The sequence below is a fragment of the Suricata suricatta genome, chromosome 6 (genome assembly GCF_006229205.1).
Source record: "Suricata suricatta isolate VVHF042 chromosome 6, meerkat_22Aug2017_6uvM2_HiC, whole genome shotgun sequence".
NCBI classification, from domain to species: Eukaryota; Metazoa; Chordata; class Mammalia; order Carnivora; family Herpestidae; genus Suricata; species Suricata suricatta.
Window position 1 is genome coordinate 15,356,818 of NC_043705.1, and position 22,721 is coordinate 15,379,538.

Consider the following 22,721-nt stretch of genomic DNA (forward strand, 5'->3'; position numbering starts at 1 on the left):
AGGGCCTCAAAATGGTTCCTTATGACTGACGGAGGAACTGGCCATTTGCCCCATAGGCAGTGGGAGGACATTCAGGTATTTTCAGTAGGTCATCTTTCTGTTTTAAGTCATTTGGACAGTTGTATAGATGCAGAGAATGATTTTGAAAAATGAAAAAATTTACCAATTTTTTGGCCTTTAGTCTTGTTCTTCTCTAGTCATCCAAGCAAGAAACAACAGGAAGAAGCTATAATTAGAAATGGTCAGAAGGATGTTAAGGATAAATATTCAATTGACAGGATAATTGAGCATCAGGTGAGGCAGAGAAAGAGGCCAGGGATGATACCCAAGTCTCTAACCTTAGCTGAGCAGAGGATGATGGTGTCCCAAGTAAGGGTGTTGGGGTTGGAAGCCTAGGGGCATCCACAGAGGGATATTAAACAGCAGGCGGCTGTATGTGTAGGGGTCACTGGTTGAGTGGGAAGTAAAACAAGACTTTGGACCCACGGGGAGCAAAATACTGGAGCCATAAAGGAAAAAGAGAAAGAATGTCACACAGGTCAGTGGTCATTGGATTTCGTAAGTAGGAGCTATTGTTCTAAATCATTTCCAGAAGAAAAAAGTAAGAAACTCAACTGTAGTGAGTTAAAAAGTAAAAGGAGACAGGACAGTGGCAACTGTCAAAGTAGATGCCTCTTTTGAGAAGTTTGGATGGGGGGCCGGGGGGGAAAGATGGAATGGAATCCAAAGCTGAGAGGAGTTTTATTTTTCATGCTGGTGAGGTGAGGATGTGTATGGTCAGGTGCATACAGCCAGAGATGGGCTTTATCTTTAGAGCATTGAGTAGAGATAGAGACCCAGGGTCTCAAGGCTGGAGTCAGGGCTGGGTAATTTTCCAGAATTTTCCACAGCTGCTTGCCAAGGAACTGAGCCTATGATGCAGAAACAGTGCATTCAGAAGTCTAACCTTTGGCCAAGAGCCCACAGAGCACCTTCCACTTACAAGCAGAAAGCACCTCTGTGACTGTATGTGTGATTCTAGGACATCAATACAAAACTAGCAGGTGTAAAATACTCTGCCACCTTTAGACTGGGTTCACGATTTCATTGACCCCTGTGATCACCTTGTAGCTATGTGTGTAAACAGGAATGCACACATGCATACTCACAGATGTGTGCACTTGTATGCACGTGCGCACACACACAACTATGTATATTTCACCGGCTCTTGGAAAATCCTTATTAGGAGCCTAAGACTCAGAACAGATATGTCTTGGCAAAGCACACACAACATATACATGATTTATCTCATGGCTTCTGGCCTCGGATTCCTAGGGACAACCTTTGTCATTCTCGTCGATTGGCCTGGAGAGTGTCAGACAGAGGCACTGGCCCTTCCCCTCTGTCTCCTGGTTGCCAAGGCCTTTCAGCCTCAGACACCTGGGGACCTCTTTCCTGGCACCTCTGGTGTTGAGGTGCCAAATGGGTTCCCCATGCACCATAAGCTACTCATCTTCTTATGGTGGGAGGTCCCCCCACTCCCAGTCTTCCATACCCTGATGCCACGCTTTCTCCACATCCTGCCCACGGAGATTTTCAATCCTGGGCTTTGCCATCAAGGCCTGGTTCTCAGGTTCTCTCCTCTTCCTCTGCTCCCACTTTTCTTCCAGCATTTGAATTCAGTATTTCTCCCTATTCTGACTCAAGGCCCTGCCAACACCCCCTGGTCTGTGGAGCCACACAATCCTTGGAGAATTCCTGATTCAGTTACGGATCAGCTAGAACCAACCGGGCAAGCTACTCAGGGTTACTGAAGCTAATCATACCTCGTAGTATTTGTGAAGATTTCAGGAGATTTCAGGAGAAAACGAAGGATCCAGCTCCATGCCAGGCTTAATCAATCTTAGCTCCCTCTCCCCAGCCCCATGGCCTGGAGCTCTTATCCACATTTCCCAGCACTTAGCACGCTAATATAATTAGCCACATTAATGTATCTAAAAGGCAATTACCATTTAATTGCTCTGACCCCAACCATCCTGAAGTTCCATTTCATTCACTTCTAATTTGGAGCTAGGGGTTTTTAGTTGCACCCTGGCTGTTCACAAAATCGCCACCTTATCGAGAATTGAAAATAACTTGAGGCGGCCATTGATTACGAGGTAAAAGATTTGGTAATTCTCTCCAGTTTGCTCTACATAAAAATGCAAATATCAGTTTGCTCCTGGCCAGTGAACACATCAGACAATTTCAGGCAGTAGCTTTCTGGGGCTTTGTGAATTATCCTGCTTGGTTAGATCAGCCCTGGTTTCCAGAAGGCGTGCCCTTCCCCATATGCACTATACTGATCTGCATTGAAATAAATCAGTGCCCTTGTATAGAACCAGACTTAGAATCAAGTTTCAGGCATCTCTACTTAGAAGACATTTATTTGTATTACATACTCAATTTAAAGGAATAAATGCCCTTCCCTCAGCCTGCAAAATTTGTTTATCTTAGTACTACTGTGAGAACCTGACGTCCAAATGAAGAAATGGTGTTTTATTTTTTCTCCTCCTCAGACCCAACCTCGCATAAAGTAACAGCAGTCTCTAATCAAGGGGAACTCAAAGTTCTTTGAGACTTTTGAATCCAAATCTTTAATATTAGAACTGCACATGTGCATTTGAGGAAACCTAGATTGCCCTCAGCCACACGGAAAGTATTTACATCTGAACCACTTTACATGTGATTGCGAGTTAAAGCAAAATCTAAGTAACTTTAGCAGTTTGCGATTTGGAAACCAGCCTGGGCCATATACATTTCCCTTTAGTTCTTTTCTGTTAAATCTTATGCCAAAGTAAATGGAAGCCGTGGAGAACCTTTGAACTCCTCAGTTCTCGGGTGACCTCAGTGCAGTCAGATTGGCAGAGCCCTTGTTCCGTTTCCAAAGGAAGATTTTTTTCCTTCCCTCCTTGAAGGACACACGTGACAGCTACCTTCCTCGGCAGAGGACACGGTAGTATGGCCAGGGCCCTCCTGGCTCAGGCCGTGTTCGTGCCATTGGGAAATGGGCTTTGTGCTGTCAGAAGCTCACCGTCCAAGCTCTCCGGGATCCCTGGAGGTGACCCCCACACTTCTCAGCACCTCTGCTTCATAATTTCAGGCAGCCTTTCCCCTTCTCTTTCCCTTTCAGAAAGAGCTGTTGGAAGCAAAAGGTCTGGAGTGTGGAGCCTACTTAAGATTCTCTCTCTCCCTCTCCCCTGTTCCTTCTCTCTCTCTCAAAAAATAAAATAGCCCTGCCCACATGAGTCCCTCTTGTCTCTGAATGTTTTACTCTTATAGTCATGATCCCTTTCCTATCTAATATTATTCATTATTTGTCAATGATTATTTAAGTATATCCTACAATAAGTGGTCTAACATAGTCTATGTGTGTATGTATTATATGTGTAATACAACATTATATGTATATAACGTATAAATTATACATGAGTGTGTTCTCATGACTAGACCTTTTTTTTTTTTTTTTTTACCTCTTGAAGGCAGGGACCATGGCAGTTACATTCATCCACAGAGTCCAGCACCACTCTGGACACAGGATGCATGGTCAGTAGTGTGAGTGCCGCCTTATAAATTTATCTCTATAGCCCTACTGTGACGTAGTTAAACAAGAAAGTATCCTCCAGCAGTCAAGACAATAGTCACTAATACTAATTTTACTCTCCTTTGATTTTAATGTATGTTATGTCTCTTTCTCAGAGATAACCGTGAAGGAGAAAAACAACTCATAGTTTACCCTGTTGCCCTAATGCAAAGGAACATGTTACATGTTTGCTAATCCTTTGAAAGACAGTGTTTACCTAAGGCTTTATTTTTTGGAGGGGGGATGGGGGGAGTTTATAAAACATTTTTTACCCTTAGCCATCAGCTCTGAAGAGTCATAAAGTGTTACTATTTGGGCATATTTGAGAAATAGCATCACATACACAGTTTCTTAATGTATTCTCCCCAAATCAAATTTCAAATGACAATTAATAGTCTCGTATTTATATTTTGTCTGCTGTTTCGGGGTGGTTCTTGCCTGCTCTACAAATTCATTCCAGGCAGTCATTGTGCCTTTGCTTAAAAACGGCCAGGAATGGGGGCTCACTAGTGCTGAAAACAGCCTTTTTCTCTGTCAAGTAAGACAACAGGAACCGGTATGCAGAACGCTTAAAGATCTTTATGGACGTAGAAGTGTCAGGACCCATAATGGGTATCATGGAAGGAGGGAAAAGACAACTGTCCAAAACTCTTCATGATTTTATATTATAAACCTGAGGGAACCCTTCTCAAAAAAAGTTTGTTATAGGCTCTATATGTTGGGTGTTCCTATGTAAACCATTAGGGGAAGACAGAGAACAGTCACCAGGAAATCCATACTCTGACGGCACGTGTGGGGAGACTGTGCCTAAAACCAGTGGTTTGGGACTCCATCAGCCTTGGCTTTCATTCCTGTCTCCCTTTCTCAGTAGCTTTGTGCAGTTTACTTTCCAGCCTGGTCTTCTGTGTCCTCATCAGTGAAATGAGAATGGTATTAAGTATTAAATGAGATTAAATTTATAATGGGACACACCAACACAGTGTCTGGCTCAAACTGGTATTAAATAAACGGCAGCCAAAATGAGCCTTATTGTTGTGTTATTACTATCATTCTTTATCATTATTATCATTATTACTAGCATCATGAGAAATTCCAGGGCGCTTTTCTGACTGACTGCGGGTAACACTGAGGTAATAGATGTATTTTAGGGAAGAAACATGTGGTGTGGGCCCTCTTAGATTGCTACCTGTCTTTGTAGCCAGTTAGGGATGGGGGTTAACGGGAAGTGTCCACACCCCCAAGCATCACCATCCGGGGTGGAAGCTTCCTTACCTAACTCCTGCCTTAAATCTCTTCCATGTACCCTTCCTGAAAGAGGTGGTGTGTACCAAATACCGATCCTACCGTTACAGAGATAAAGTACCTGCTAATTGTATATCTCTCTGATCCGTATATTTGGCTCAGGCCAGGGGTGTCCTAGTGTAGTACAGATAACAGAGGTATGTACTTCTCCTTCCTCACCAGAAGCTCTGATTTGCAGCAACATCTGGTAATTTGCATGATGTGTATATAGTCTCTCTTCTTCTCCCAATGCTAATTTCAAGCTCCCAATGTGAAGCCGCTGAACACAGAGTTGGGAAGAGGTGTGCATTCACACTTCGTCAGATGGAGGCGGGCTGGGTCCGGTACACTGCTGAGGAGCCCGAGGCATATGCGTGGAATGATTGGCAGCAGGATTTACAAGCAAATACAGTCGAAGCAAAGTAGTTTGTCGCCAGAATGGATCATTGTGAGTTACTTAGCCAACAGAATTCATCCAGAAAGTGAATTAATGCCAGATTGCTTGAGCAGCATGGTTTGGTGCCATTTTTCTGTCCTTGCTCTGTTACTCTCCACCCATACTTAGGATAGAAATCTTTTCCCAGCCTTCTGTGCTCAGTATGGGGGGGTGGGCACCCTCTCATCACTTCCCAATTGTCAGAGTGTTTCTTTCCCCAGTAGTTTAGAGATTTGGTCCTGGATGTAATGCCCATGCTTCTACAAGTGTCTTCTTCCTTCCCTGCCTTCTTCTCCTTTTTTATTCCCTTCCCTACATCCTTTGAGAGTATTTTCTGTCATCTCTTTGCAATATCAGCAACAAGGCCATGGGGTCATCAGAATAAATAATAGTATTCCTGCTTTGTTAAAATGGTAAAGACGCTAGAAAACTGCCATACTTCCTGAATGTGTCTTGTTACTGTCACTGATAATTTGTCATTTTCTTACTTGGAACTCCTCACTATTATTCAGATACCCTACTTCTTTGATTTGGAGAGAGTCATCTCAATCTTTGGCCCCCTTTCCTTTGCCAACACAGGTTTAATTTTCTTCTCTCCCACAGTTGTTGAAAACTGTACCACACTGTATCCAGGAAACTGCATTACAATAGCTAAAAATAGATTTCTGAGAATTTTTAATTAAGTGGTGGCACCTAGAGCTTTTTCAGCATCATTAAGTCCCCAGAGATGATAAAACACATCCGTCTTGGGAAGCTGTTAATGTTTTCAGCGCCCATTGCTGGAGCAAGCAGGACTGTGTCACAGACCATCACAGAATCATTCAGATGATACCAGTTCATGTTTTACCCTCGATCAGTTTTGTCAACATAGTGAATTTAAGAATCCAGGTCTCCTTGCTAAAAAGTTCTCCAAATGCCTGAGGACTTCAACTTTGAGGAGGAGACATTGGAGAGGATCAGGTTGCTATTTACCATGAAGCCATCTGCAGATGTGCTTGAGATCATCGCTTGTGCCGTTCTGATCCTCATGAGCGTTGTCGGAAATGGGTGTTTATTTTATTCTACAAGGAGGTGTAGCACCGGCCGGTTACGGACATCCCACATTCTGACATTCAGCCTTCTATTTGTCCACCTCGTGAAAAACTTCGTGGTGAACGTCATGAAAATTGTTTATTCTTCTGGTTTCGTGTTGGATTCAGCCGGCTGCAAAGTTCTCCACTTCACGGCAGCCCTGACCACCTCCCTGGCCATCTGGTTTGTGTTACACTTGGCATTGTCCTACCACCGGAAGCTTTACCAGACTGTCCACCCCTCGAGCGAGGCTCCCAATGTGGACCATCAGAAGGATTCTTTGAAGGTGGTGTCTGTGCTCTGGGTGGCTGGGGTGGCAGTGTACATCCCAGTTTTGCTTTTTACTAGAAAATCTGAACACCGGAGCGCAGGAAATGATACAGACCCCTCGCCTCCCAGCAGGATTTACGTGGATTGTCTCATGGACTTTGGAAACAAGCAGGTAGCCTTTTACTATGGGAAAGTATTTCTGGTTCTGATTGATACTCTTCCTCTAGCCACCTTAGTCTTTGTCTGTTTCTGGATGTCTTTCCTCCTTTTGGAACAAAAGAAGATGACATATGGCGACATCTGGATTGGGGATGATGATTCAGAAATTGAAATCCTTAGAGGGGCCAAGTTCAGTATTTTATTAATGTGGCTGATCACTCCACTTTGGATTTCTCACTTTATCTTAGTCTATTTCTTAAAGGACTGGGCAGCCTGTGTCTTTTTTCCAGCTGTTCTTACAGCACTCTCTTCAGGGTTCTCGGCTCTCAGTCCTTTCCCGCTTATGCTGGTGAATTACAAAATGAAGTTGGTGTCCTTCTGTGGTGCCAGAGAGGAAAAGCCCACACCACAGCCTGCAGAGGATATCCTTTCTCCATATGCTTAATGGAAAGAAACTCCATTTTTAAAAATTACGTTTCTATTTTAATTCTAGTATAGTTAATGTACAGTGTTGTATTACTTTCAGGTGTACAGTACAGTGATTCAACCATTCCACACATCACCCAGCGCTCATCGCAAGTGCCCTCCTTAATCACCATCGTCTGTTTCACCCATCCCCCACCCACTTCCCCTCTGGTAAGCATTGGTTTAGAGCACTCAGTTTTGGGGCACCTGGGTGGCTCAGTCCATTAGGCATCTGACTCGATTTCGGCTCATGTCATGATCTCATGGTTCATGAGTTGGAGCTCTGCGTCAGGCTCTCTCACTGTCTCAAAATAAATTAAAAAAACATTTAAAAAAATCTTTGAAAAAATGAAGCACTGGAATTTAATCACGAGGAAGCAGACCCCAGCCCTAGAAGGTGCAGCTGAGGCTTCCCTATCCCTCACCCCTAGACAGTTTCTGCAAGGGGGCTAGAAGACCCCCCTCCTCCCCAAAATCAGAGCTCTGAAGGAAATGGCAAGAAGATATGTGAAAACTTTTTTTTTTTTGGAGTTTAAGAAAAATAGTCATCACAACATTTGTCCTTTGGGACAATACCAAGATTTTGAATATAGAAATTCCAGAGTGACTCAACCATGGAATATAGTCTGGAAATAAACTCCACATAACAAATAATATATTAAGTATGTGCTCTGGGCAAGGTGTTGCATTCAAAACAGCCTATTGTTGGGACACCTGGGTGGCCCCTTCTGTTAAGTATCTGACTTTTGCTCAGGTCATGGTCTCAAGGTTGGTGGGTTCGAGCCCTCCATCGGGCTCAGTGCTGACAGCTTCAGAACCTGGAGCCTACTTCGGATTCTGTGTCTTCCTCTCTCTCTGACCCTCCCCTACTCATGCTCTCTGTCTCAAAAATAAATAAATAAATGTTTAAAAAAATTTTAATAAAAAACAACAACAGCCTATTATTGACACTGAGGATGCTACTTCCTAGCTGAATTCCTAAAGGTGCTTGACAGTAATCTTGTGTTTTCGTCTCATGTTTTTCTTAACCTGCTTTGCCACATGTTGAAAATCATTAGTTAAGCATGCAGCATTCAGTCTTTGGACTATTAGTCATAATACCTCATCTAAGTGGGAAGCAGACTTTGCTCATTTTCTTTTCTCTAAGTGTCTTTAGTAAGTTAGGGATAAATGAAAGCATTGGATAAAAGAATTAGTGCTTGCTAAATCATAGTCTGCATATATGCAGAGACATGCAAATATTTGGCTGCTGAGCCCAGCATGCTAACTTAATTACCTCCATATCGGAGAGTACTCTTCTTCAGAAAGAAGACACATTTATTTCAAGGAGAGTTTATTTCCTCTTTTGGTTATTAAATTTGTACATTCTCACTGGAAGAAGTGATAAAATCTTCCCAATAGTCTGATTTCTGGAGTTGGATTCAATAAAAATAAGCAATTTATAATCATAATTAAAAAAACATGTCCAGGATTTTATTTTTTGTGGTTAATCAGGGTAGCCATTTGGACTACTGCGGAGTCAGTGAGTAATTATTTTAAATATCTTCTAATGCATACATATTGTTTAAGCATTGGATTTTATACTAATACTCATTAGATTTTTATATATTTTTAATTTTCCTTCTTTATTAGTAGACATGGGATTTATTATACTGTAGTTCTAGTGACTGGATATCCTTATATTGAGATTCTTGCTCTAAAAAGACTGCATCTAAAATTATAAACCTGGATCTCATTAACAGGAGAAACTTAGAACATCTTTGTGGCCATAAAATGCTATGGAGAAAAGAAATTTTAAAGTAACCAAGGCCTAAATTTTGTAGGGCTTTGTAGGCCTGTGTCTGTCCCATGTATAGCACTGGGAATTAAAATGCACACACACACACACACACACACACACACACACACACACATACACAGGCTTAAGACCTCGTAGTTTTCTGGGTGGTCTTCATGGGAAATGCTTACTGGAGTCCACGGAGGCAGTTTAATCAGAAGGGCACTAGGCATGGATCCTGTATAATGAAGTTAACATCTGTGGAGATGGAGGATGTGGGGAAGAGGTCACCATCTTTTAATTAAGTGCAGATGTAGCCAGGGCTGGGATGAACCATTGATCTTAGGTAGCAGTTCTCAAATGTGGTTCTGGGACCAGCAGAATCCACATCACCCGGGAACTTGTTAGAAATGTAAATTCCCAGGCCTCCCACCCAGGCCTTTCGAATCAGAAACTTTTGGGGCTGGACCCAGAAATCTCTTTAATAAGCCTTCTGGATGATTCTCATGTGGGCTGAACCTTGAGCACACTGGTCTTCCTCGGTAGTTTAATCTTTACAGACACTGGGAGGTGGGAGAAGGAAGCCAAGCTAACAGTGCCAATGCAGTCCTTAATGCTCTCTGGGCATAGGGCTGTTATGTCGACTTCTGTCTAAAAGGGAGGTGGGATTGTCATCTGTGTTCCTTACATTCTCAATAGGAATTGCCAAGCAAATCCACTGTAGAAATCAAACAATCTTTGCAAAATCAAGAGTAAAGCGTGACCACTTCAGGTGCGCCAAAAATTTTGGAACTTGGATTTGGACAATTTCCTGTACATAACTGAGTCGGGGATTCAGTTCCAAAATTATTCCATAGTTCCTTTCCAGAAGCCGGTGCAAGACACGACTGGCTAAGGTCCAGGCTTGACTTCCCAGTGCTAGAGATGTTTCCTTTTACTTTGCAGATATTTTCCTTTTCTTGGGGCCTCATTAGGTCATAGTTTTGTCCTTGTAGAATTGATAAGTTTTCATCTACCACAGAGTGTAAATCACATTCTCACTGAATGAACAACATTCCAGTTCTCTTTTAAAAATTGTTTTCTCTTTAACTCTCTCAGCCTCCATATTTCATTCATATTCCTTGTGGGATCAGGGTGGCAGATGAAACAGGATTTGGGAAGTTCAGCAGAGTTTGTCGTGGAGAGGGGTCAGAGATGGTCAGGGCTGTCCCAAGATCCCGGTTTGATTTCAGGGGTGTTCCCATGGCCACATCAGACCACACAGAATCTTTGCATTGGGAGATCATTACTTCTTCTCTCCAAATGCAAGATACCCATCTTTTGCTTCTGGAGGATCCCTCCCAACTTCTAGATGAACAGTTTCTCGCTGGTGTGGCTGTGATCTCATAAAGCAGTCCATTCCATGTAGGCCCATTCAAACTGCCATTAGTAGGAAGTCTTCTGAAATTGGTGTCCCTGAAACTTCCTCTAAGATCTACTCTTGGAGTCAAACCTTCCTTTAACATGATGACTCTTTATATTCTTAGAAGAAGAGGACATTCTCTTCCCCAAGCTAGATATCTCCATAACTTTGCCACATGGGAGTGAGTTTTCCAACCACTAGCTGTCTTGACCTTTTTCCTCTCCCTCGGTACATAACAGCCTCTGGCCTTCTCAAGAAGTGACATCTAGAACCAAATATGGTATCATTTTTTTGTGTTTTTGTGTGTGTAATTTTTTCTATTACATATTATTTTGTCTTGGGCAGCTACTATATACATAAATTTCTCTTTCCAGAAATAATTTCAAATATTAAATTTATTTTTATAATTTTTATTAATTTTGAGAGAGAGAGAGAGAGAGAGAGTAGAGGAGGGGCAGAAAGAGAGGGAAAGAGAATCCAAAGCAGGCTCTGTGTTGTCAGTGCAGAGCCTGATGCAGGGCTCAATCTCACGAACCATGAGATCATGACTGGAGCTGAAATCAAGAGTCAGAAGCTCAACCCCAGAAGCTCAAGCCACCCTGGCACCCCATCAAATATTCAATTTGTTTTAAATCTCTCTCTCTCTCTCTCTCTCTCTCTCTCTCTCTCTCTCTCACACACACACACACACACACACACACACGCACAGAGATTTAAAAGTGCCTCTACTTCTAGACTTTAGAACTAAGGTCTTATCAAGCTCTTAAGTTTTAGTGTAAGTTCATTGTCAGCCTTTGGAAATAATGAACCCCAAATCATTTGCAAGAATTTTAAACTACAAGCTAGTGCTCAAAACAAGAAAAATCAGTCTTATGAGGGTTTGTCAGAGCAGCTCTGACCTGCAGAAAGACGTTCTTCAGTACAGAGCTGTCTTACTAGCCTTTTGAGTAAGACGTAAGGAAGATGGGTCATAATCATTTCCTTTGAAGATGAAGTCGAAGTATTAAACCAACTGGCTATGCAATATAATGTTTTATGGACCAGTTCAGGGATCTCTTTGGATAAGGGATGTTAGGTGCAAAAAGATCTATATACTTTTCTCTCATGATGATGATCATGCCTGCTATTTTTTCTATTTAGACTGCTCGAGTGGAGAAAGGGCAATTTGTTTGGCACTGCAGTTTACAAGCACTCAAAGTGATACAATTAGGGCTAACGATGTCTGTGGAAAGCTGACCTAGTTGGTTCAAAGACATGCCCATGTTTCAGAGCAATCCGGACAACAAATTAGAAGAGTCCCAGAGTTAGTAGGAAACGGGATATCTGAGCTGCCTTTCTCCTAATAGGACTTAATTTTGGCCAAACTATTCTTGCATTTTCCCATCTGTAAAATAGAAAGGATATGATTGCAAACCATGATATATACCCTGTGTCTCGTCACAGAGTTGTAATAAATAAAATCAGATTTTAAAAAATTAAGTGACTTGGAAATACCAGTGTCTCAGGCCCATGGGTGGCTCAATCAGTTGAGTGTCTGACTTCAGTTCAGGTCATGATCTCGAGGTTGATGAGTTCGAGCCCTGCATCAGGCTCTGTGCTGACAGCTCAGAGCCTGGAGCCTGCTCTAGATTCTGTGACTCACTCTCTCTTTCTCTGCCTCTCCTCCACTCATGCTGTGTCCCTCTCTCTGTCTCAAAAATAAATAAACGCTAAAAAAAAAAGACATCCAATGTCTGACACAGGCATATGTTTACCACTGCAGTTTTGGCAAACTGGAATGAGGGAGAAAAGCCAACTGAGTATCAAAAGCCCTGGCTGTGTGTCTCTGAGGCACATGAGGAAATTATAAAGATATTTGTCTCTCAGAGCCTTTATGAAACATAAGTGGGAGAATCGATGTAGAAGCACCTAGACCCTGGGTGTAAAGTTCGTTCTAGACTGAGCACCAGACCTAGACCCCAGCACAAATTTTTGCTTCACCTCTGTTTCTCTGGGTGAACGGGAAGTGCTGCAGCCCTTCCCTAGGAGCTAAGGCAGCAGGGTCAGTATATTATGGTGAAATCTCTTGCTTAATAGCAAACAATCACTTGTATTTTCTCCAAGCATGCCAGAAAATGTGATATTCTAAGAAAACGTACAGTGTTTAGTCTGGCTTTGGAAATAATTCCCTGACCACCTCAGCTTACCACTCTGGCCTTCACCCTTCAAGACCCCCTTTTGTTGGAGCAAAAACAGCAAGAGGTGCTCAGTGTTCCCCATCTTTCGGGAAATTCTGCTTGAGAATGCTCCGCCTTTGCCCACGCTGTGACCGCTGCTTGGGACATCCCCCTCCCTGCCCTGTAGCTCCCCTCACCATGCTTGCCCTTCCCCCTCAGCGTTCAGCTTAGACCTCAGCTGTCCCAGCAGACGGCCTCACCTCCAAGGTCTAGGCTGGGTGTCTCAGGCTCCTGTGTATGTATTTCTGTTAGCGAGGACTACACTTTATTGTCGTGGCTTGTTTGGTTCTCTGTGTCACCTTGGACTGCATGCCCCATCCTGGCGTGGAGAACAGTGTGCTATTTCCCAGCATTTACATGCAGGGATAGTTCACAAGTGAAGAAGTGGATGAAATCTCCAGAGCTCATGCTTTCCACCTTAACCCCTTGTGATATACTTCTTGGCTCTCCTTCAGTTGCCCCTTTCCAGTAGAGATTTCTTTCCCCTATCGTTTTTTCTGCTTCAAGACCGGGCATTTAGTGATTCCCATGCTTCTGGCTGCTGTTGAATCAAAGAGTCAAAGAAACTGAATCCAACATTTGGGATGAGTTGCTTCCTTGCCAGCCAAGTTACTGAACCAAGTGGGGATGACATTTCATATATTTCACTTTTTTCCATCCATGCCTTCCAGTACATAGCGCATGATGTTGGGGGGGAGGGAGGCTCTTGTTGTAATAAAGGAAGTAAGTCCAGTTTTTATGCACAAGCTTTCAACCTGAAAATGTATCCCAGTGCAGATTTTGCCCTGTGTGTGTGTGTGTGTGTGTGTATGTGTGTGTGTGTGTAGGGATGTAGGCTTCAATGTTTTCCCAAGTACGGGTGAGTCAGGAGCAAAGAAAGCAGCTGTTAACGCAAATCGAGTGAGGTTACCTCATCCCCAAGAAAGTGCTCTGCTCATTTATTTTGACAAGCCCAACTTAGGTTTAATTACCAGGCCTTGTAGTAAACTGGTAAACGGAGCAATAGCGACTTTGGCAGAAAAGGAGAGATCTGTGTAACGTGAGCCTCCAGAACGAGTCCATGTTGACTCCTTGTAAAATGGAGTGAGGCAATTCATTTTCAGAAGAATTTCGGTAGAGCAGTTTAGGTAACCTGTGAGTGTAGTCACAAATCCGCGAGCCTTTATGAGCCAGGCACACCGGAATGTGTCCATCAAGTCAGGGTAATTTCTCACAGAAATTCTGTCGGCCCTTCCAAGCTTTTTCCACTGACGATGCCATCATCCAGCAGACTTTTGGAAGCCTTCATTTTCAATTACTTTTAGAGTCTGTTTTCAAGTCACAACAACAACAAAAAATTTAAAATATCACCTGACGATCAGCACAGTACTAGAGCGGGGGAAGTCCATTTTAAAAAAATAAAAACTTGCTTCCTTTTTATTATCCAGTTGGTCTCTTAGTTACTTTGTGCTCTTGCCCCACATTGAATTTTCCCTTGAAGGAAGCAGTTGGGCCATCACTGAGGCCCCTTAGGAGAGGGTGACATGGTGTTGAAAGACCCATTAGGGCCATGAGCCCTTTCTGTACACTTTAATGGGCATTTGGAGGGATTTCTGTTCCATGAGAACAGAACAAATCCTTACAGACATTGTATACAGTTGGTGCTCAGGATGTCAACCTTTATCTCTTCTAGCTGGGTATCCATTAGGAGTTTAGGTGAAGTTTCTCCCAATACCTTGGGCTCATCAAAAAGAAGGGGGAAATGTGTCACCACCAACAGATTCTGCACAGCCTGCAGTCCCGGCCACCTAGCCTTGTGTTTCTACATTCTAATATTTTATTTCTTTTCCTTCCTGTAAATTTTTCCTACTGAAGTTGGTAGTGCTCAACCATTAGAACATATTTCCTTTACCTTTCCCTGTTCTCTCACTCATTGACTAGCTTCCACCTTCCATCTCTCCCCAGCCCTTAAAAAAAATTAAACACAGAACCTTCCTGCCTAGTGAATAACAAGTTGAAAGTTGCTGGCATTCATAGAGTGAAATGACAAGCCCGGCTGAGACTAAAAGGGAATGATTTCAGCCAGTCAACAGTACCCAAGTTAGAAAGATCACGTAAGAGGTGTGTTGCAGCAGGGGGCGACTGGGTGGCTCAGTCAACCCAGGTCATGATCTCATGGTTTCATGAGTTCAAGCCCCATGTCAGTCTCTGTGCACAGCGCAGAGCCTGCTTGGGTTTCTCTCTGTCTTCCTCTCTGCCCCTCCCCCACTCACATTGTCTCTGTCTCTCTCAAAATAAATAAATAAGCTTTAAAACAATATTTGAGAGGTGTGCCTTTCTTTACAAAAGAAAGCCCTTAGGACCTCAGAGAGTCTGGGACGAGTGACTGCAACTTGTAGGGTGAGGGCCGACGGGGAGGGGGCACGGAACAAAGTTTTAAATGACTGGGTTTTGAGGTCTCAGAGAGGCCCAAGGCCAACTATGATGCATAGCAATAAAAATTTCATGTAAAGGATTTTAAGCTAGACTGCCCTTTCTGGGGAGTCTAAAACATATTTTTCACCTAAGTGTAAACCCACTCTTGTCAGCCCTGCATAAGCTTCGCTCTCTCGCGTCCAAGCTTCTAGCCTGGCCAGATGGAGGACGGCCTTGGATTTTTTTCTGTGCTTGCACTTGACACAGCTGGTGCTCTTGCCTGGTCACAGCGGTGAAGTGGCTCCGCGTAAATCTCCAGCACCAATCACAACAAAGCAAGAACCCATCCTTTGGGGGGGCGAAGTGAAGGAAACACATTGCAACATTTTACAACTGTTGTTGGTGAAGATGTTCTTTCTCTAGTCCTTGGAGAGAAAATGGAGGCTCTGCAAAAGTAAAAATTATAACAAGCTGGTCATTTTTTTTTTTTTTTTTGGTGAGAAATCACATTGTTGCTGTTGTGGCATGAGAATTTAAAACAATCTTAGAATACAAATTTGATCTTGGAATACAAATGAAATAAACATGATTTGGCAGGAGGCACCAGTAACAGAAAGGGGTGGTGACAGTCCTATTGACTCATGCTGAATTCCTTCAAAAGATCAAACCCTCAGACGTCCCCAAGGCCAGGCAAGGCTCGGTGAGGAGAGCAGAAGAAGGGGAGCTGGTGAACTGGGGGCACAACCTGGTCTCTGAGGCAGCTCAGCTCTAGCCAGTTGTTGTCGGGAATGGGGATCCGTGTTGGCCAGAACTTAAGATATTTTTAAAGCCAAGCCAGAAATCCAGAATTTTATGTGAAATCACCCAAGGTCTGCAAATTGGCAACTAACTCGTTTTTGCTTTTTTTTAAAACACTGCTAGGGCCAGACACGGCACATCTGTGGGCCAGACTCCACTCACAGGGGTGTCGGTGTGTGCCCTCTGTGGCTGTCTATTCCCTTAGAGCATGTGGTCAGGAAAGGGGGCCCATGGCTTTCCGCTGTGGACCGGGGTGTTCGGTGGGCTGATGCCCTGGGAGCCAGATGGGAAAAGTGCCCGCATCTCAGCTCCTTGCCGTGTCATGTAGATTATCAGCAGCATCCCTTCCCATCGCATCCCTAACTCCTTGGAAGACAGTGTCCAGGCATGCTAGGTGCCCGGTGGAAGGGCAGGCGTGGAGGGTAGAGACAATGTCATGGCCACCTCGGACAACTGTAGCCTCATTCTCTACTGCAAAGGAGCAATGAATGTTGGGAATGTGGTCAGATTGCTGAACCTGGACGCCTTGAGCCCCTTGATCTGAGGCTGGACCACCGAGCCCATTGAGATAATTATGGGCAGTGGCTGAGCTTTTCCTCTCCTGAACTGGAACTCTTAGAACTCTCATGTTCTGGCCTGTGGAATAGAGAATCTCACTGCTGGGGCACCTGGGCGGCTCAGTCTTTTAAACATCCAACTTCAGCTCAGGTCATGATCCCAAGGCTTGTGAGTTCAAACCCTAAATTGGGCTCTCTACTGTCAGCACAGAGTCTGCTTTGGATCCTTTCTTTCTCTCTCTCTCTCTCTCTCTCTCTCCCTCCCTCCCTCCCTCTGCTCCTCCTTCACAGCCCCTCTCTCTCTCAAAAATAAATAAATATTAAAAAAAAAAGAATCTCCCTACCATCCTCAGGTAGTATAAAGGCTGTGTGCTTTAACATCGTGCTTTATGTCATCCCCTGGCTACAACCCATTAGAATGGCTGGACTAGAGTGGATATTGCTCGTTATGTCATTAGGAGACTTCAAACAGGGTCTCGCTGATGACCTGTTAATTTGCTTCATTATGACATGTTCATATGCATTTTATATGTGCTCTGTATTTCCATAGATTTCAAGATCCACTCGATTCCCGGCTTTGATGCATAATTTTCTGCTTCTTTTCCCCATGTATCCATGTTTCTGGTGATACTGTTGTTGTCTGAGCCCCATCTTCATACCCACTATTATCATCTGTTCACCAAGACCAGGAATAGAGTCTGTATGTCAACAATTCCGCGTGGACTACAGATGTAGCGAAAAGAAATTAGACTGGAAGAAAGTCTGTTAGCTGATGAGCTAGAATCCAAATAGTCTGGATTGTCCCAGAAGCCACCAGAATGGAAGAGAAAGTTATTTTGTGTAATTTGCAAGTATGATTGTATATGTTTTTCTCTGAAAATCTCTGTGAGGATTAAAGTGATATATTTTTGTAGCAAGCAATTTACTTAAGGACCTCTTTTTAGATTTCTATAAACATTAAAATTTCTGGATATATATAATTTTTTTAATGTTTTATTTATTTATTTTTTTTGAGAGAGAGAGAAACACAGACAGGGGTTAGTGCGGGAGGGGCTGAGAGACATGGAGACACAGGATCTGAAGCAGGCTCCAGGTTCTGAGCTGTCAGCGCAGAGCCCAATGTGGGGCTCGAACTCACGAACTGCCAATGACCTGAGCCAAAGTTAGACACTTAACCAACTGAGCCATCCAGGCACCCTTGGATATATATATAACAAACATCATATTATATTAGTAGATATATAAATATATAATAGCAGCATGTATTAATAGTCATTATTTACTATCCATTATTTATTAGTATAATTAACAACTATTGTGAAATTATTACTATAATAATAGTAACACGTAATATGTAACCTTGATTTGCGACATTTTATATGTATGTAACAAACAAATTAATTTTCTTTTTATTTTAATTTTAAATCTTAATGTGATTTCAGAAGAACTTTTCGGGGCACCTGGGTGGCTCGGTCAGTTAAGCGTCTGACTTCAGCTCAGGTCATGATCTTGCAGTCTGAGTTCGACCCCCGCATCGGGCTCTGTGCTGACAGCTCAGAGACTGGAACCTGCTTTAGATTCTGTGTCTCCCTCTCTATCTGCCCCTCCTCCCCTCTCAAAAATAAATAAACACTAAAAAAATTTTAAAGAAGAACTTTGAATATTTATTCTCAATGGCTAATCCCATTTGAACATGATAGTAGAATTCTAATCCTTTCTTGGATCAACTCTGTATCACTATAATTAAAAATATGTAAGAGGTGTGCGGGTGACTCACTTGGTTAATTTAGGCATTTGACTCTGATTTCCCTCAGGTCAGGATATCATGATTTGTGGTTTCAAGCCCCGCATCAGGCCCTGCACTGACAGCAGGAAACCTGCTTGGAATCTTCTCTCTCCCCCTCTTTGTCCCTCCACCTCTCATTCTCTCTCTCTCTCTCACACACACAAAATAAATAATAAATAAGTAAATTAAAAAATAACATAGATAAACTTACAAATAAACTTAAATATGTAAAAATGGTATATGCGTGTGGGGAGAGAAGAAGAGGAAATACTGAAAATTAAATCAGCTGATGGTTCTGAGGTATGGATAGCAAGTGCCCCCCCCATTTATTGTAATTAAACCATTTGTGTAACTTAAGCAAACCAAGAAACCACCAAACACACCCCCAAGTGAGAAAGCAATGCCTCCAAAGTGAGAATTATCTTTTAAACACAGGCTTTTTTACACTCTTGATCTGATACTAGTGAAACCCATTTTTATCAGCCTAGATTTATTTTCATGGTCCAATAACATATTCCTTCATCTTCTTATTTCTTGGTCTCATCAAGATACCCCTTGATTAGAAAACCAAATGAGGGAAAGCTAAATTATTCCCGATGCTCCAGTCTGCGTACCTGAGACAATTTCTGTAGGAAAGACACGTTTCTGGAAATGGGGCTTGTTTCGGCCTCCAAGGCAGCTCTGCTGGAGGTAGCACCGCGGCACGGCGGGAGATCTAGACTTCTGCTCCAGACGTCTGCAGGTGCCCCTGCCACTGCCAATGGTGATGATGATAAGTGACGGGAAAATAAACTGGGAGGCGATGTATCTTCCTTGACAGATTTAAAGGATTGCCGCGGGCAGCCCCGAGGCAAGTGCTGACTGGGGACATTGTGGCGCCTGCGTGGGTCACCGTGGCACAGCCCGGCAAAGCCGGGAGGAGGCGCGCGGTGTGCACACTCTGTGGTTTCCATCTCTGTGTTGGGGGTGCAGGGATGGGGGCACCGGATGTCGTGCTGCAAAGTCTGAAGCCTCCATTGCTGTGGGTTAGTTGGTCAATGTCAGGGACTCGGGTCATTTCAGTGGGGAGCCGGTATTTACCGCCCCACGCGCTCCTCCCAAGGCTGTGCCCACAGTAAACATGGGAATAGGGTGAATATCCAAGATTTTGGGGCTTGCTTCCTGTCTCCAAAGCCCTGCTTTCATCCAGGGTGCAGGAGGAGCTGGGCATGGGCCGAGTCCCTCCTAATAGCGGTCATCAGGAAAACATCAACCAGGCAAATACAGAGGAGGTGAAACAAAGGACCCTGGGTGCTCCCTGGGGAGCCTGAGGAGCTGTGCTCTCTGCTTCCAGAAAGCTAGGCTTGGGGAATAATATCCAAAGAGAAGAAAGGCACTAGCAGCCAAATACCCTGCTCGTTTTGTTGGTTTAAACAGACCTAGGAGTTTTGGTTATAAAACAGCTAGTAACACTTTTGCTATTCTTTTTTTGCTTCTGTTTTTTTCCAGAGCTTTTCTAAATCTTTGACTTCACTCAAAATGTGCAAAGAGGAATAATGGAAGCCCCTGAATACCTTGATTTGGATGAAATTGACTTCAGCGATGATATATCTGTAAGTCGTTCTTATAAACAGTGCTTGCGGAGATGCTGCCTTCCCTTATAGTCTGCATATCCTAAACTCTTCCAGTCACGTTTTAGCAGTTTACGGCAGACAGAAAGTGGCTTTGGCATCCCCTGAACCAAGAAGCGTATCTCACTTAATTGTGTGTGTGGCATGGTGGGGGAGGTGGGGTGGGAAAGGCGTTTAACCTCATTGAGCTTCCCCTTCCTAACTGTTGTCAGAATTACTCACTGAGAAAATATATACAGTGCCTGCATAAAGCACGTGATCAACCCTCGATGATAATTCCCTTTATATGACTGGCTTTACCACAGCCACCCTTCATTGCAGCTCACAAGGACACCATGGCCAAGTTATGCACTGATGCACAATAAGAGGAATCCTTCCAGGCACAGTAGGTGTCAAAGCACGGGTCGGATTCCTTTCTTTTTTTTAATGTTTTTTAAATTTGTTCTTAAGGGGGAGAGAGAGAGTGGGAGGGAGGGGGCAGAGCAAGAGGGAGACACAGAATCTGAAGCATGTTCCGGGCTCTGAACTGTCAGCACAGAGCCTGACATGGGGTTCGAACTCACGGACTATAAGATCATGACCTGAGCTGAAGTCAAATGCTTAACCAACTAAGCCACCCAGGCGCTCCAGATGCTTTTGGGGAATACTGAGGAAGAGTCCTGCATTGATAAGGACTGGACCAGCTGCTCTCTGAGGCCCTGTGTAATCCTGTGAAGCTGTGAGCTGATCAACTTCTTCATTGTCACAACAGCTGGAGGGACATTGTCTCACGTGGCTCGAGGGACCGTCTTATGCACCCTGCCTAGAGCTGATTGTGACCTACCCCAGGCCACACAGTCCCTGCTGCCTCACAAGCCAGCCAGCCGCCATGTTGGCTTCTCACACCCCCAGCTAAACCGGTGTGAAAAAAGATGAGCTTCTTCTCACACATCTCTGGCAAAGTTATTTCTCTACTCTGTCACTATTCATTTTGAAGTAAAATTTGAAGTAAAATTTGCATACTGTATGCAAGAATTGGATTACTCTGGTGAGTTGGATGAATGACCTGCTTCAGACAACCTTTGATGAGTCTCTGTGTTACCAGGGAAATATGAATTCTGCCTCTCCCTATTTTAACTTCCAGGCAATCTTTATTAATCCTCATTGAGACCAATGTGAAGCAAGTTTCTTCCTTTCCTCCATATCTCCTGTCTCGTTCTCTCTTTTTAAGTTACTGTACTTAAAAGAGTTCAGAGCATACTTCTTTTATAACCCTGACCTTGAGGTATTTTTTTTTGAAGTTTATTTTGAGAGAGAGAGACAGCAAGAGTGGGGAGAGGGGCAGAGAGAGAGGGAAGGAGATAATCCCAAGCAGGCTCCACATTCAGCACAGAACCCCACTCGGGGACTCAAGTTCATGATCAGGAGATCACAACTCAAGCTGAAATCAAGAGTCCGAAGCTTAGCCAACTGAGCCACCCAGGTACCCCTCACCTCTAGGTATTTTGAGCCTCGTCGGGAGAAGCAAAGAAAGTGGAGAATAAAGAATAATGTAGGGAGATGGAGGGAGTGTGGAAGCCGTGTTAGAAAGAAAAACACAGTATGGCTAGCATTCAGGGAGCTCTCTCAGCTTTGATAACGAGGCAGCCCTTAAGGAGCTCCGGGTTTGGAAGGCTCCTGTCGGGCTCCAGCCTCGTTCTGACCTGCGCTGACTGCGGGCACAGTAACTTGGTGTCTCCCCGATACCCACCAACTTTTACTGCTGTTTTGAGGATTGAGTGAAATAATAATATACGTGGAGCACGTAGCTTGGCACACAGTTAAGTTTCTCTTAAAAATGGTAGCTTTTGGTATTATTTCAGTGAATAATAACAATAATATTTATATGACCAATGGTGAAGAAAGAACTCAAGGGAAAAAACCAGGCATCATGTCAGGACTTTTTTTTTTTAATACAATAGAGCATTTGTATTTACCGAAGAATCATCTGGGAGCAGCCTATAATTTAGATGAATTAGGGATCTCCGCTTGAAAGATAATAAACCACGTTAAGCAATAGCTCACGCTGTTTAGCAAATCGGGATGCAGGATTATGTAATAGTCGAGCTCCTACAACTTGACCACTCTGAAACGTAAATAAAGATTACCCATCTGTAACTGTGTGACTGCACTCAACCCTCCCCCCGCCCCTCTAAGGATGTTTCTATTGTTTGGATCTTAAACCTGCATTTAAACTTTAATCAGAGGGGGAAAAAATGATACTGCGTAGAATCGTTGAAACAATAATGGGTCACATTTGCTGAACACTTGCTCTGGGATGTGCGTTATCTTGCTTAATCCTCACAACCGTCCAGTGAGGCAAGAACTTGTCATGATCTTCATTTTACAGATGAGGACTCTGAAGCGTGGAGATGTTACCTAATTTGTCCAGGGCCACCTGCTCGTGGGGAGCACTCTTGTCTCTGGAATACCTGTTTTGGGCTCCAACGGCTGACTGCCTCTCTAAATCTGTTACAGTGGTCCCCATCAGGGTTGATTTTACCTACTCCCCAGGGGGCCATTTGTCAATGCCTGGAGACATTTTTGGTTGCTGTGGCTGCAGAGGTGTCCCCCAGGCATCTAGTAGATAGAGACCAAGGATGCATGTGAACAACGTAAAGTGCACAGGGAAATTTGCTACAGCAAAGAATTACCTGGCCTAAAATGTTGGTAGTACCCAGGGCAAGCAATCCTGGTTTTTCATAAACCATATAAAATTAAAGAAGCTCTACTTTGGCAACCTCTATAATACGGTAGATTATTTTACAACACAGTAAAACCTTCATTTGTGAGCATAATTTGTTCCAAAAGCATGCTCGTAATCCAAAGCGCTCATATGTCAAAGCGAATTTTAAGAACCGTTGACTCCCTTGGGATCCT

At 43.5% G+C, this 22,721-nt stretch overlaps 1 protein-coding gene across 4 annotated transcripts in view; it reads left to right on the forward strand.

Annotated features, from left to right (window-relative positions):
• SNCAIP (synuclein alpha interacting protein) overlaps positions 1-22,721 on the forward strand; it is a 154,084-nt gene that overhangs the window by 59,490 nt on the left and 71,873 nt on the right. For 3 of the 4 annotated variants that reach the window (XM_029942037.1, XM_029942038.1, XM_029942036.1), the window contains exon 2: positions 19,702-19,805. In XM_029942037.1, the coding sequence (XP_029797897.1) occupies positions 19,749-19,805 (57 nt within the window). In that variant the 5' untranslated portion in view covers positions 19,702-19,748. Of the gene's footprint in view, positions 1-19,701; positions 19,806-22,721 lie in introns of those variants that run through there. The other variant, XM_029942039.1, reaches the window with a different exon arrangement.